Source organism: Myiozetetes cayanensis, unplaced genomic scaffold (assembly GCF_022539395.1).
Source record: "Myiozetetes cayanensis isolate MyiCay16 unplaced genomic scaffold, myiCay2020 scf5-8, whole genome shotgun sequence".
NCBI classification, from domain to species: domain Eukaryota; kingdom Metazoa; phylum Chordata; class Aves; order Passeriformes; family Tyrannidae; genus Myiozetetes; species Myiozetetes cayanensis.
In genome coordinates, this window is record NW_026087742.1 from 66,017,585 (window position 1) to 66,030,984 (window position 13,400).

Below are 13,400 nucleotides of genomic sequence, written 5' to 3' on the forward strand. Positions count from 1 at the left end.
ATATATATATACACTTAACATATATATTACAGACATATCTGTAGTGGAAGATGCCATGAAGTTGTCTTCTTTCCTTCAGATACAGCAAATATACGGGACTACTGAATTTCCAGTGCTGTGGGGAGAGGCTGAGATTTTGCCTCTTAGAGCAGCCTTCACTCACAAAAGTATTGGGAAAAGGTGATGTAGCAGATCCCTACTTCAGCAGCCAACTGTATAGAGGGCGCCAGAAGACCTGCACACTTATCTATCTGGGGTGCTGCAGGCTTGGGTTTTAGTCTAGCCTCTCCAAATAAAACCACCTTCCTTCATTGTGGTCCATAACTGCAAGGAAGACCTCCCTTTCCAATTGCCTACAACACTGGTACTGTCACTCCTCCTGGGTGCTCCAGGCATTGCTCCACCATGTTCAAAGAGAAATATTCACGTTTTCTGGTATCAAACTTAAACATTCCACTACCTGTAAAAAACAAAACACCAAAAGAAACCTCCCAAATAAATTAAGAAAAAAAAACCCACCAAAAAAACCACCAAAAAGGCTCCAAGGGATGACCTTTGTCTCACACAGTTTTGCACAACTAATTATTTGTAGTTAGCACTGTGCTACAAGTGAGGTTCAAGAGGATGGAACACTGGTGTGCTGGGCTATCTACAGAAACAGACCATTGAGAAACCTACCTTCCATTTAAGTGACTTGTGAATGGAATTAAACTTTGCAAGTGAAGAGATACCAATTTTTGTCACAACAAAAAGAAGAATAAATATGTATAATACTAGAGAAAAATATTAACTGACAAAAATATGCATGAAAAGGGAAAACCTCATTAGATTAAATGTGACCAAAATACCACTATTTCATATCTTACGTGGAGAAAACCCTGAAGTGCAGAAAATAACTCCTCCTACCTAAGTGTCATCTGAGCTTTTTACTTTCCCATGAAACAAGAAGTTTTTGTAAAATTTGCGCAGGTTTCTAAACACTTATTTACAAAAAAGTGAAGACTGAAAACACTAACTTTCAGGATCTACCTCTTGTTTCCTTTGACGCATGAAAAAAGGAAAACCTGCATGAAACACCAAAACAAAGGCCTATGTGAAGCTTACTTGCAGTTTTGAGCATATTCCACTCTCGAAGACTGTATTTCCAATGGAAGGTTGGCATGACAAAAGACAGGATGGGCACAAAGAACTTCAGACACAGCTACTGAAAGACACGGGGTATCATCAGTAATGGGCATGTCAGTAGCAAGTTGCTGCTCTCCTGTTCCTCTGTCGGGGACTGAGTGGGCTGCAAGAGTTAAAGTACTTGCAAACCCTGTACTGTGACTTTATTCCTCCAGGTCTGGTGCAACATCTGGGAAAGCACTTTGGAGGTAATGGGAGTAAAAGAGGTCTTTCTCGCCTTCATGCCACTTCAGGGCTACACATGGTAGACCACAATCATGCCTGAGACCTCAGATGAACTGCAGTTCTTTGGAGGTAGAACATTAAGTACTAAATGGCTGGCTTAGAGAAAATTTTATTCTGCATAATGAAATTATCATTATTCCCTTGTGCCACACACAGACAAAACACATATGCACCCCATATTTACAAAGTCAAGGGGCACTGTTGCAAATATTTTTCATAATCTAGAGACTGAAAGTAATCACAGATGCAATTAGACTTGCTTTCCCATCAAAGTGTCTTGGAATAACCATACGGGCACTCTTCCATATCGGCACAGCATCAGACCTACAATGCAGAGGAATGACTCCCCGTGTGCAAGGTGAATTCAGAGCTTGCAAAATGTGCCAGAAATGAAATCATTTATCTTTCCACAGAGCAGCTATTGGAAGAGAACTGGATATACAAGCTTCTTCTGGTATGGACGCCTGCTTGTAACGAGTTGGACTCGGATAACTACCTCACTGCATCCAGAAATTCCCCTTCTACATCACCTTAGTAAGCTGCAGTGGCATTGGTAAACCTGCTTTTACATCCTGGTACATACTGCACCAACAGTCATCTGCTTTTAAATACATTTCTGTCCTGAAATGCGAACCTCGTCACATCAATAGGAACAGGTTGAGGCTTCATGTATTAAATAATCTGTTTATCTTCCAAAGAGAAACTCCATGAAGAAAGAGTAGAAAAGCTAGAAAGGAAAACTTCTGTGAAATATACTCGTCTTCACATTGGAAAGCTCTACTGTTTATTGAAACTGGCAGTAAATTTTAAACAATAAAAGAAAGTATTTCTTAAAAAATAAAAGCATCACCCAATATAAACAGAACCTCCTATTTTACTTAAGGCAAATTAATTTTTAAATTTGCTTTGTTTATTTAAATTTCCAGTTTCTGGAACAGCATATGAACCTGCTGTTGGAGGTTTTTTCACCTGACAGATTTATGTGAAGGAAAGAGAGCTCAGGAATAAGGAGCACATAAGACATGAGAAAGAAAAACTGGGCTTCTGAAGAGTGAGTCTGGAGGATAGGTGACAAAGAGGTGCTGATTTTAAAGTAGACCAAAAATCTGCAGAATTCAAGTAAAATCCAGAAGGATTACTTAAAAAATGCTGCTTCTTCCCAATATTTGTCTAAAGAAGGGACTACAAACCTGTAAATATCTCTCTGGAGCTTATAGTTAGCAAAAGGCACTAAACAGACCTTAAGAAAACAACAGGTAATGAATGAAGTTTAAAAGCATACAGAACAAAAATAACTTTTTTGGTGCCTCTGACTTCTTAAATCCATTCTCAAAGTGCTCAAAGGAAAATGTGAACAAAGACTAATGACAGGGGCCCTTTCGTATTAAAATAATATATGGAGCAACAGTGAGTGAGAGGAATGCAATGTTTGAAAAAGCACAGACTAAATAAAACACCCATGTACTCACTAGCCCTCTTTCTTCTAGGGTGGTGTCTCAACCCAGCTATAAAGGAACATCTTGAGGAGGGAATGCTGTCATTTTCTCAGGTACAAATCTGTACTTCTGACATGTTTACTGTCTCCATGTAACACTGCTGAAGACCCCATGACACTGACAAATAGGCTTCATTACGTCTGTGGCAAAGGTATTTGCTCTCATCTCTCAGGAATGATATAGGCGTTGATCAAGGAACAAAAGCACCAAACGCTAAAAAATTCACTTGGCCTGGGGGCTATATTCAGCCTGCCTCTGTAAGAGCCTGAAAAAGCAGCCCCATCTTCTGCAGCAGCAGTACTGACAAGGGTGTGATTCAGAGCCAATGCATGAGGAGCAGCAGTTGAAGCTCCCACAGAAAGTGCTCTGGTTACAGACCTTGGCCTCCTCCACTCCTTCACTCCTCCGAGGCAGAAGCAAAGCCATGCCTCTGGATATACAATGCCCTACACTCATGGACTGTTTCCACTTCATGCCAAATGGAAAGTCCCAGGCTTCTATTGCCACTGACCCCAGAAAGCCACTCTGTCACATTCTTCCAGAAATCCATAACTAATGACTAAAATAAGGTTGCACAGAAGTACAGAATGCTGATTACTACTATAGTAAAAGAAAATCCTATGAAGGTGAGAGACACTGAATAATCTCTTGTGTATCAGACATGGTAAAATTATGTTTTATATAACCTCAAAGCAGGCATCTTCTTTCTTTGTTGACTTCTTCAGGGTGATTCACACAATGTTTCAAACTCTTTGGGCTTCTCCATATAACAGGTAAGAGGATAGCCACGATGACCTAGAACTAGATTTAACCTCAAGCATCCTCAGATGTTCACATGTTCACACAGTGGAAGGAACAAGTATTACTGAGTCTGTAATGCTCAGCTGTCCTACTGGAAGTGTCAATGGCAACTTAAGTACTGCCTAAAAAAAGGTCACTTTTAGCCACTAGAGATCATAAAATAGTGCTGTTTCCCTCTCCATCTTCCAAGTAAAAGCAGCAAACTGAAGAAGCAGAGTCCCACCAGGGCTGCAAGGGAGTAGACTTCACAGGAACAGCAGTTACACTCTCCCCATTCCTGGGGCTGACACCACCACCTATGCCAAGTGCAACGCAGATGTAAACAAACCAGGAATGCAACCCATGGCTGCTGGTTTTCCTATTTTTAAAGATTATTCCTTTGTGGAGTCACACATTAGTAATTTTCTTCTAAGTTCACTGAAGTAGAAACTAACTCAACACAACTCCAGTGAGCCAATTTCTCACAGTTTCTCCTTGCAGAAAGAGTTGATAAACCTGAGCTGCGAGATTGCCTGCGAGCCCCGAAGGCTCTCCATCACACCCGATACCTCCTGATAGCTTTATTTGATGATCTGGCAAAACAACAACAACAAGAAGCTGATACCAGAATGAGAAATTTAATACCAGTGCTTGTGATTTATGAAATGCTCTAACTATTACAGGTTTCACTTGCAGTTTTTCTAGTCGGAGAGACGATACATAATTCAAGTTCGCCCCCCAGTGGACTCTCTGCCCATGCCAGTACACTAAGATTCGAGGACATTGGTGACAAGTATTGGGAAGCTAGGCAAAGGCATACTTAACAAGGCTAGGAGTTACTCCAACAGAATTAAATGCAACTCTTACCATCTATATTATTTTGTTTCCATTTTTAATTGAGGTGTAAAGAAGTATACTCTCCAACCAACAAAGCTGTTCAATCCTGTCAAAATACCACATTGTTTATCCTCCTGTATCCAAACTACTGTGAATGTTTTAGTGGCTATGCACAGAAAATCGTTCAGGCTGGAAAAGATCTTGAAGATCACTGAGTAAATGAAAAAACCCCAAAGTTCTCAAATACATCCTGCTAAGGTAAACAATTGGCAGCAAGAGCAGCCTGCCTAAAAAAAAACACCCTCCAGATTATGCAATGCTGAGTTTCTGTGATCTTTTCTCAGAAAGTTTCCTACTGAAACTTGCTCACCCTTGCATGCATAGCTGTCATACTTCATTTATACTTATCCAAAACTGCACTAATTACTGTGGGTCATACGTGAATAATTAACTTCTTTTGCCTGAAGCAAAAGTAAAGACCAAGATAAAAAATGTAAGATGAGATTAGTACATGGAGTACACTCATGGCCTATGCTACACGTAAGTCTGAATATATCAACTTCTCACCAAGACTTAAAAGTGTTCAGTAAAATGCATTTAATTTTAACATCATGATACAGATTTTCTCACTGGATCCACTGGCTAAATTCAGCACTCACCTTCTAGACTACACTTCTTCCATCATGCCTGATGATATATCAGTATAAAGCAGTTTTCAGCTGACCGTTTAATGAAGGTTTTTGATTTGATGTTACTTTTCTTTTTCTCTGAAGTAATAAACCAACTTCCAGCATAACTGCAAAATAGGTAGCTGTCTTTTGGCATGGAGATTCATTTTAGCCAGCAAACAGCCTGGCAGGTATCTGGGTTTCCTCTGTACTCAGCAGTGGAAGAAAAGCACCTTTGCAAGCCAATCTCTGGGTATACCTGAAGAGGGAATAACATGCCCCAGAGGTGCCAATCCCTCTCCTCTGACTACCCAGAGATCCCAGACAGATAGCATAGCCCTGACACCCAGCTGCCAGGGAACCAAGGCTGAGGAGATAGATCCTACAATTACAGCAGGTAGACAAACTCCCTTCGTGCTGCCTGGAGAGTTACAGATGCTAAAGCTGTAATTACCTACACCCTTTTCAAACCTTCAGTGCCTAGTTTTGAGCATCCTAAGTGCACAGCCTGGGATTCAGCAGTGTTGGCTATCTAACACTGATTTGGGTGCATTACCTGCAAGCTCTGATCTGTCCCATGAGATCACTGAAGAATTACAGACTCATGACAAATGTAATTCTCAGTGGTTTAAAATGTCATGGCAGAGAAGAGCCTTCTCTGTTTCTGGGCTAACTTGGGTGTGACATTTCTGAGGTTGTTCACATCTAGTTTTGTAAGTCAGCTCTTTACACGATGATTGCTTATACTCCTGGGTTGGTTGCCAGTCTTGCAGGCTAGAAAAGAGTGACTTCCCAATGGTATAAGCAGATAAATGGTATTTTTGGTTAAAACCAAACACTCCACTGTTTTTATGTCTCTGTTGGGCTCTCTGTCTTTGAATCTGCTACAGCTTTATAATGTTCAAAGGGCTATACAGGCAAGAAAAGGAAACAACATAGAAATCAGGGCACGGAGAAGGAAAGGGATGGAGTAGGGTTAGACTGGGATAAAAGAAGTAAAACAAGAATGACAGAGAACAAGGTGAAAAGGTAAGGGTATATAAATTATATTAGAAGGGTAGGGATGAAAGACCACATTGAAAATGGGAAAGAATAGCGAAGAAGAAAAAAGAATTAAGACAAGAATTATAAATCATGAGAGAGCAGAAGGCACAAGCATTAATGGGAAGATATGGATAAACCAGGAAAACTGGCCCAGAGGGAAATGTAATGAAATTTCCAGATCACCACAACATTTCTGCTGTATAAGGAAGGGACTCTTACCTTACCGAAATTGGTTTAGTAGGGGGTACTAGGATGGAGCCTTGTTCAGAATTCCTCTCAACAAAAGTCCTACCAACCAAAAGACATATTGGAAAGAGTGATGGAGACATGGCCTCAATTGAAATGGAGAAGCCATCACTTAATTTTTTAAAATAGTATCTCATACTCCTTAGAGTACATCACACCACAAAAAGTGCCAGCAGTTTCTCAGCAAAGAACAACATTGTGCTACATGCTGGATAAACACCATCTTTTCTCCAGGAGTTACAAGAATGCTGAAGTCCATTAAGAGCAGAGAGATCAATAAATTTAAGTAAATCAGTAGCAGAGTAAGGAATAGCACTGAGATTCAGAGTGTTCTGTCCACTGCCTTTCCAGCCATCCAATCAAGCCCCTTTTAAACTGTTCTTCATGATTTCAAATTGTTGGTCCTGAGTTTATCCACAATAAAATTACAACTATTACATCATCACTGCTTCAGCTACCCTTACATGCCTGTCATATAGACTACTAACAGTACAGAAAGTTAATAAGGACACCAGGTTTTGACTAAATGTTAAGTATTATCATCGCTGAATGGGACCTAGCTTCTCTAAGCACCTCTCTAGTACCTCTGTTGTAGGGATCTAGTGCAACCTATTCTCATACAGTGACTGACTTCCCTCTCCAGCATGGGGTAGGTGCTCCTTAAAGCCTTCCAGAAAGACATACTGAGGACTTGAGTTGAACTGAAGGCTCTCAGGAGCACCTGGCATTCAAAGGCTACATCTATAAAAGCAAGTAGTGGCTCGACAGGAGCAGATCTGTAGAGTGAAAAAACGATGCTGAAGATTCATGACTGCATTGTATGCTCTTCTGGAGGCTTTTCTTTGGACTAGTTCTGGTTGATCCCAAGCAATGACCACCCATTGTTTGTTGAAGCACAGTAGGTGTTGTCCCTGAAGGCTGCTTTTCTGTTCAGTTTCATTGGAGAGGAGTCTGGTTTGTGCTGACACCATTCTAGTACCACCAAGGGGAGATGACAGGGACACTCTTGATCTGCCCAAGAATGGGCAGATGCACTCGCTGATGCACTTGCAGAGATGTCTGTTATTTAGATAAAGGCCTTTGGCCCTTAGTGTAGGACAACAAGCTCAATATGTCCTATATTAGGCAGAAAGGAACCTGCTTGTCTTAACCATGGTGCGCAGTGCCAGCAAAGTCTTACCTGTGTGTGTTCTCCGGTGAGCCTTCAGGTGAGAACTTTTTGTGTATACTTTGTTGCATCCCTCAAAGTCACACCGATGGATGCGCCGCTTCCTGGAGTCTGGAGACTCAGACCTTCTCTGACGCCTTGTGCTCTCAATACTGAATGGTGAAATTGAACTGCAAAACAGAACAGAAGCAAAGAAATGAAGCAAAGGCATAGTGCATATCCTGGGCCCCAAAAAATCAGCTGTAACATATGACTGTGACAAAAGTGACACACGCAATTAATTATTTCCCTTTTTATAATGCAGTTCACAGCACATATTTGACACAATCAGTGCTTAAACTAGAGCATATTTTGCAGTATGAAATAACTGAAGTCTTGATTTAGAGGCAATTATTATTGCTCTAAAAAAGCACCACGATCTTTGAAACACTGCTCCAATAATGAAGTAGCCTGACTTTATCTGAGCTCTATTTCTATTTGACACATGTCCAAGTACAAGCTCACTGAACCCTGTTTTCTAAACAACTTTATATATAGCCTCCATAACTTCTCCTTGACAACTTTAAATAGATAAAAAGCCTGAAACCTTTTATGAAAAAGTGTTTCCAATACCCAGATCTGGACTATGGATCCTTTCACTAGGCCAAACACCTGTTGTTTGCTTGAATACAGACTGCTAATAGATCCATATCACCCTGCAGCAGTGATTTTTCCATTTTCTTATTTAACAATTCTCAATCTATCACTTGCAAGCCAAAGAATTTTATTTTCCTTTCAGACCACTGATAAATAAAGTTTCCTAGCACAGGGCCAGAGAACAATCCCCAGAGAAATTCAAATGCTCATCAAAGATACTTCATTTACAGATATGTCTTAAGGCCTATCAGTTATCCCAGTTTTAAGCAATTAAAAATATAATGTTGATGTTGCTTGAGATTCTAAATACAGTGCATACTGAGTCTAATACTTGAAAACAAGCCTGCTACAGCAATGCATTTGGCTTGGTTAGATAAACTATTATCAAGCTGGTAGGCTGAGATCCAAATTCTCATTGACTTCCAGTAATTATACCACCCAGCCATAAATCATTATTAACTGATCATCTTATCAACCTCACCATGATTATATCGCACAACAATCACGCTCACCCAGTTATACTAACCTGTTTAGCTGATTTAAGTACTGGAAGAACACTGGCCTTCATCATATTTCTGGGGATTCCCAGATTTATTGACATTCAAGTAAAATGAGCTACAGATTCATTAGTCAGCTCTTTTGGACTCTTAAGATCAATTTGAATACAAAGAAGCATGAACCTTTGGTTAAGCTATCATACTAAGAAAGGAATTGGAAAGAAGAACTGATGTTGATGCACTCACTGAGAAGCTCCTGTGTTAACGGTGATTTGTGACCTCTTGTTACAACAGCCACTACTGTTACAGCTATAGCTGTTCTAGCATAAATTTAACTCCTAGAGATTTCCAGAATTTGCTGAGGACTATTTATATTGGGTTAAAACTTTGCATAAAGCATCTCACACAATTACCATGCGATTTCACAGGTGTTCTAATTCTCTGCATGCAAATCTTTAAGCTTTGAATTAATGGTAGTCCAAATTACTCATTTTTTGTTTTGTTTAAATATTTTTACAGTACAAACCTAATTTAAAGCATTATTAAAAAAGAAAAAGGTATTTTCTTTCCAACAATCCTCTTTCTCTCTTAACACTTCATATATATTCATATTTCACACTCAGGAAAGAGATTTTTTTCAGATTAATTATTTTTGCCTAGAATATGATGCGTGTACATGGGTGCGCAGAGAATTTCTGAAATGCAGAAAGAAATGGACAAAAGGCTGTAATATCAACATTAACTAGTGAAAAGTTGTCTGCAAGCGATTAAGACACATTAGCACTTTTAACTACGTGATTGGAATACAGATATGTTTAGCTCTCACAGAACTGGCTTAGGAATTGCATTTAAGCATCTGCATTTTAGAGCAAATAAAAGTCTTGGGTCAGATGGTTCACTGAGAATGGTCTCACTACTCCAACTGTTTGGTTTTTTTTTTAAACATCCCATCAGCTGAAATAAAAGCGAATGTGTAAATCAGCTGTTAAAGCTGAATACTGAACATACAAAATGCAGTGCTCAAGAGCAGAAAATCTTTATCTTTAAAAATAAGTATTTGTGCATCATTTTCACTGCATGGGATTTATGAGCTGTCTTAAAAGCCTATTTTGTAACAGAGTGTTCAGATCCTGGATAGTACAGCTCATTTAAATGGGAGGAGGATCAAGCTTATAATGCTGCTGTAATTTCCAGCCTGGAGACAAAATGAACCTTCAGAAGAGTCAGCACCTCATAAAAGCTATTTGTCACATACAAGAAAGTGATCTCACTGCTGGGAACTGCTCTGTGCTTTCCCAGGTATTTATACAGGAGAGGGTGGCATAAAGCAGTGCTGTGAATGGGGCACATGACCAACGCTGCTGCTTCTTGACTGGATTGCTCCCTTTCTAAAAAGTGAAGGACCCCACCTATTCCACTGCTCAGCACACCAAGGAGAAAAGCTACTGTCAGCCAGAACCAGCAAATGTAAGCTTGTGCCTTCCCTCTACAGCAATGCAGGCTAAATGATAAACTAACCACCAGAGGAGACTCACATGGCAAGTGAGAGTGTACATCCAAGGTGATTTTCCTCTGCCACTCTAACTCCTGTGGCACAAGGGGACCCCATAGCGCAGACATGCTCCCTGGTGGAAAAGCAGCCAGAATCTACCTGATAGCACCAGCTTTGTTTTAGTCTATCAAATGCTGCGTAATTTTTTTAAAAATTGAGCTACCACAAAAAGCCCTAAAAAGAGCACTGAGTGCTTTTATGAGCTTCCTCAGGTTAGTCCCTCCCACAGTAACTGCCAGCTGATTTGCTGATGTTCTTTCCCTTTGCCATGCAGCAGTAAAGGGACATCTTCTTCTTTTTCAAGTAATTTCTACAAAACACTCTCTCAGACCACACAGAACTAAACAAAGTCCTCAGAACCATGTTTTGTGCCTTTTAAAGGCTGTGGAGGTTCTGCCAGGTGGCTCTGGCCAGCACAGGATTCCAGAAACTACTGTTTGACAGCCCCATGGCAGATGAAGACTTTGAGCATGGATGTGTCAGGGAACTCATAGGTATTTATTCTTTTAACTGACTTCTTTTTCCTTTTTGTTTAAAATGTATTTCAAATTCTATAAAATAAAGAAAATACACTATCTAAAAAACCTACAACACACTCCCTCTCTGCCCTTAAGCCAAAACCCAAGCAAACCATATTGCAGTAGCCTCTCTCAAATCTGTGTCCCTCATAGATTGCACAGAGGGAAGACCTGGAAACCTGTCATCAGCCAAGAGCTACTAGGGTGCCCAGAGGAAGAGTTGCCAGTTCTCCTGTTCATGGCCAAGATCTCAGGCAGCCTTTAAGGCTCAAGGTGGGCTTTAACAATACGATTGGCCCCACACATAACAGCTTAGTGAAATTTAATGATGTATCAAATCACTGCTGACACATCAAGTTTGAAAGATAAATTAACAAACAAGAAAACTGGGTTCTGACCTGTCAGCTTGACATTTATTTATTTGCAGTTCATTATTTCCAAAACCAGTGTAATTTCTATGTTAGTGTAGAAATTGTTACACTTAACAGGAATCTTGGGAGACTGCTGGCTGCCTCCATGAGCAGCTGCAACACCTGTAGTCAGTTAAAGTAAAACCAACATGAGCTTTTAGGATGATTTCTAAAAATTCAGTTGTGTTACTTCCAGCTAGAAGTGAAAACATACATCTTTGCAACTCACACATGGCCGAGTGCTTGTCTCTCTGATGCAAAAAAGTCTGCAAAGTGTAACACCAACTGGGGCTTCACCAGTAGATGGCCATCAAGTTCTGCTGAATGTGATCTGCACTGCATGAGACAGGGATTTTAACACCCTTCTAATGCAGAATTATTTTTCCATTCTACAAATGCTGCCCATGACTTCTTAGGTGTTTTGCCTCTGTTCTACACAGACTGTGAATGGTCCTTGGCACATGCAGTAACACTTAAAAACCACATGTAATGGGTCCTTTTATTCCGATCCCGTGTTTTCTGAGCAATATGCAGAGCAGAGCTGCCCCAGACAACTTCCTGGGGAGCACGGTGTGTTTATTAAAGACTTGAACTGTGTTCAGTCTCGTGACACACCACCAAACACACCATGCACAAGTCACTGCATGCTGGCAGCTCCCAACAAACAGTCTCCTCAAGTGCGCTCACTCTGTGGCCAATAAGCAGGGTTACCTTCGGCCACCAAAATACAAGCTTCCGGGTGCTGCTGGCACCAGTGAGCCAGTCAAAGGCTGGCTGACACAGCTGGTGTCAGCTGGTGACGCGCAGCAAGCTACACTTTGCTCTTTGCTGTACAAACCCAAACAATGACCCAATGTTGCATCTTCAACCTTGTGATTGCTAACTTTACTCTTCCTTGGTCCCTCCACTATGAGCTCAGACTCTTTAGCTATGCCTCCTTCCTGTCTCCAAAGACCTCCTGGAAAACACACTGAGGCAGGGCCAACAAGTAAAGACCAGTTTGTGTTCAGTATCCCTGCCACCTTACCACACATCTCTCCTTTACATTACCTTCTTCCCTATCTGGCCCCATAGTTAATCAAGAGACTTGTGGCTGCACCTTAACAACAGTCTGTGGCTGCTAAAAACAGATGTCATCTTCCCTTTGGGGTGACACCCAGGCATGTTCCCTCCACTCTGGATACCATGACAAGAAAACTAGACTGGGCTCAGACCTGTGCAGCATCTGCTCAGCCTGGATGACAGGTTCAGCAGGCCAGACTGTGTCCCACAAGGTGGACATAACATGAGTTGTGATCCTTTTGTGTTCCTCAGCCTCCGGGCTGCAAAGCAGGTGATTTGGTTAAGATGGCATATCGGGACAGACCCACTCCAGCTGCTTTCCAAGGTGTTGGCACAGGCACTTGTCTGAACTTGCAGCAAGCAGGTGCAGGGACCCACAATTACAAAAAGTCAGTTCTGCCAAAAAAACCTGAGAAGCTCTTAGTGGTTTAACTCCCTAAGCAGTATCAAGTACCTGCACTGACACACGGGAGAGGATGGAAACCTGTGGCCAAGAGTCAGGGGAGTATCATCACCCCTTTCCGTGGCAACCAGCTGTGATTACCAAAGCTTCCATGGAAATTTAGAACATGCACAAAAAAAATCAAGAACATGGACACAAGCAATCAATACCAGGAACAACTGGAAAATCCATCTTTTGCTGCACAGAGAAGCTACTTCCTGTGATACTTGAGTATATAATACACAGAAAAATAAACACATAAACAGTCTGAAAACAAAAACTGGGAGATATAACCATACTAAATGCTTAGGAGCTGACAATGTGTTATGGCAATACATGATAGAACCAGGAAGCAAACACTCATATCCCACCCTCAGAAGATATTCACAGGTTTTATTTGGTTTTAAAGGGAAAAAAAGGTAAATACACAGTATTCAAATATACAAATAGTGTATAAATTTAGCAATGTGAATCTTTACTTTATGAGACATGTAAAGCTTCCGGGTCAACCTCTAAGTAGTAACTAAAAGTGCAGGCAAATTAAATAAAAGTGGAAAACCAGAATGTAACATGCCTGCATAATGAGCAGCTGAAGAAAATCTTTGGATTTTTAGCATTTGCTTGGCATTCAAAG

The 13,400-nt window shown here is 40.8% G+C and overlaps 1 protein-coding gene across 7 annotated transcripts in view; it reads right to left on the bottom strand.

Annotated features, from left to right (window-relative positions):
* The window catches only part of KLF12 (KLF transcription factor 12), a 236,561-nt gene that overhangs the window by 17,226 nt on the left and 205,935 nt on the right, over positions 1-13,400 (bottom strand). For 6 of the 7 annotated variants that reach the window (XM_050331363.1, XM_050331358.1, XM_050331360.1 and 3 more), the window contains one exon: positions 7,662-7,819. In XM_050331363.1, the coding sequence (XP_050187320.1) occupies positions 7,662-7,819 (158 nt within the window). Of the gene's footprint in view, positions 1-6,454; positions 6,524-7,661; positions 7,820-13,400 lie in introns of all 7 variants that reach the window. The other variant, XM_050331364.1, reaches the window with a different exon arrangement.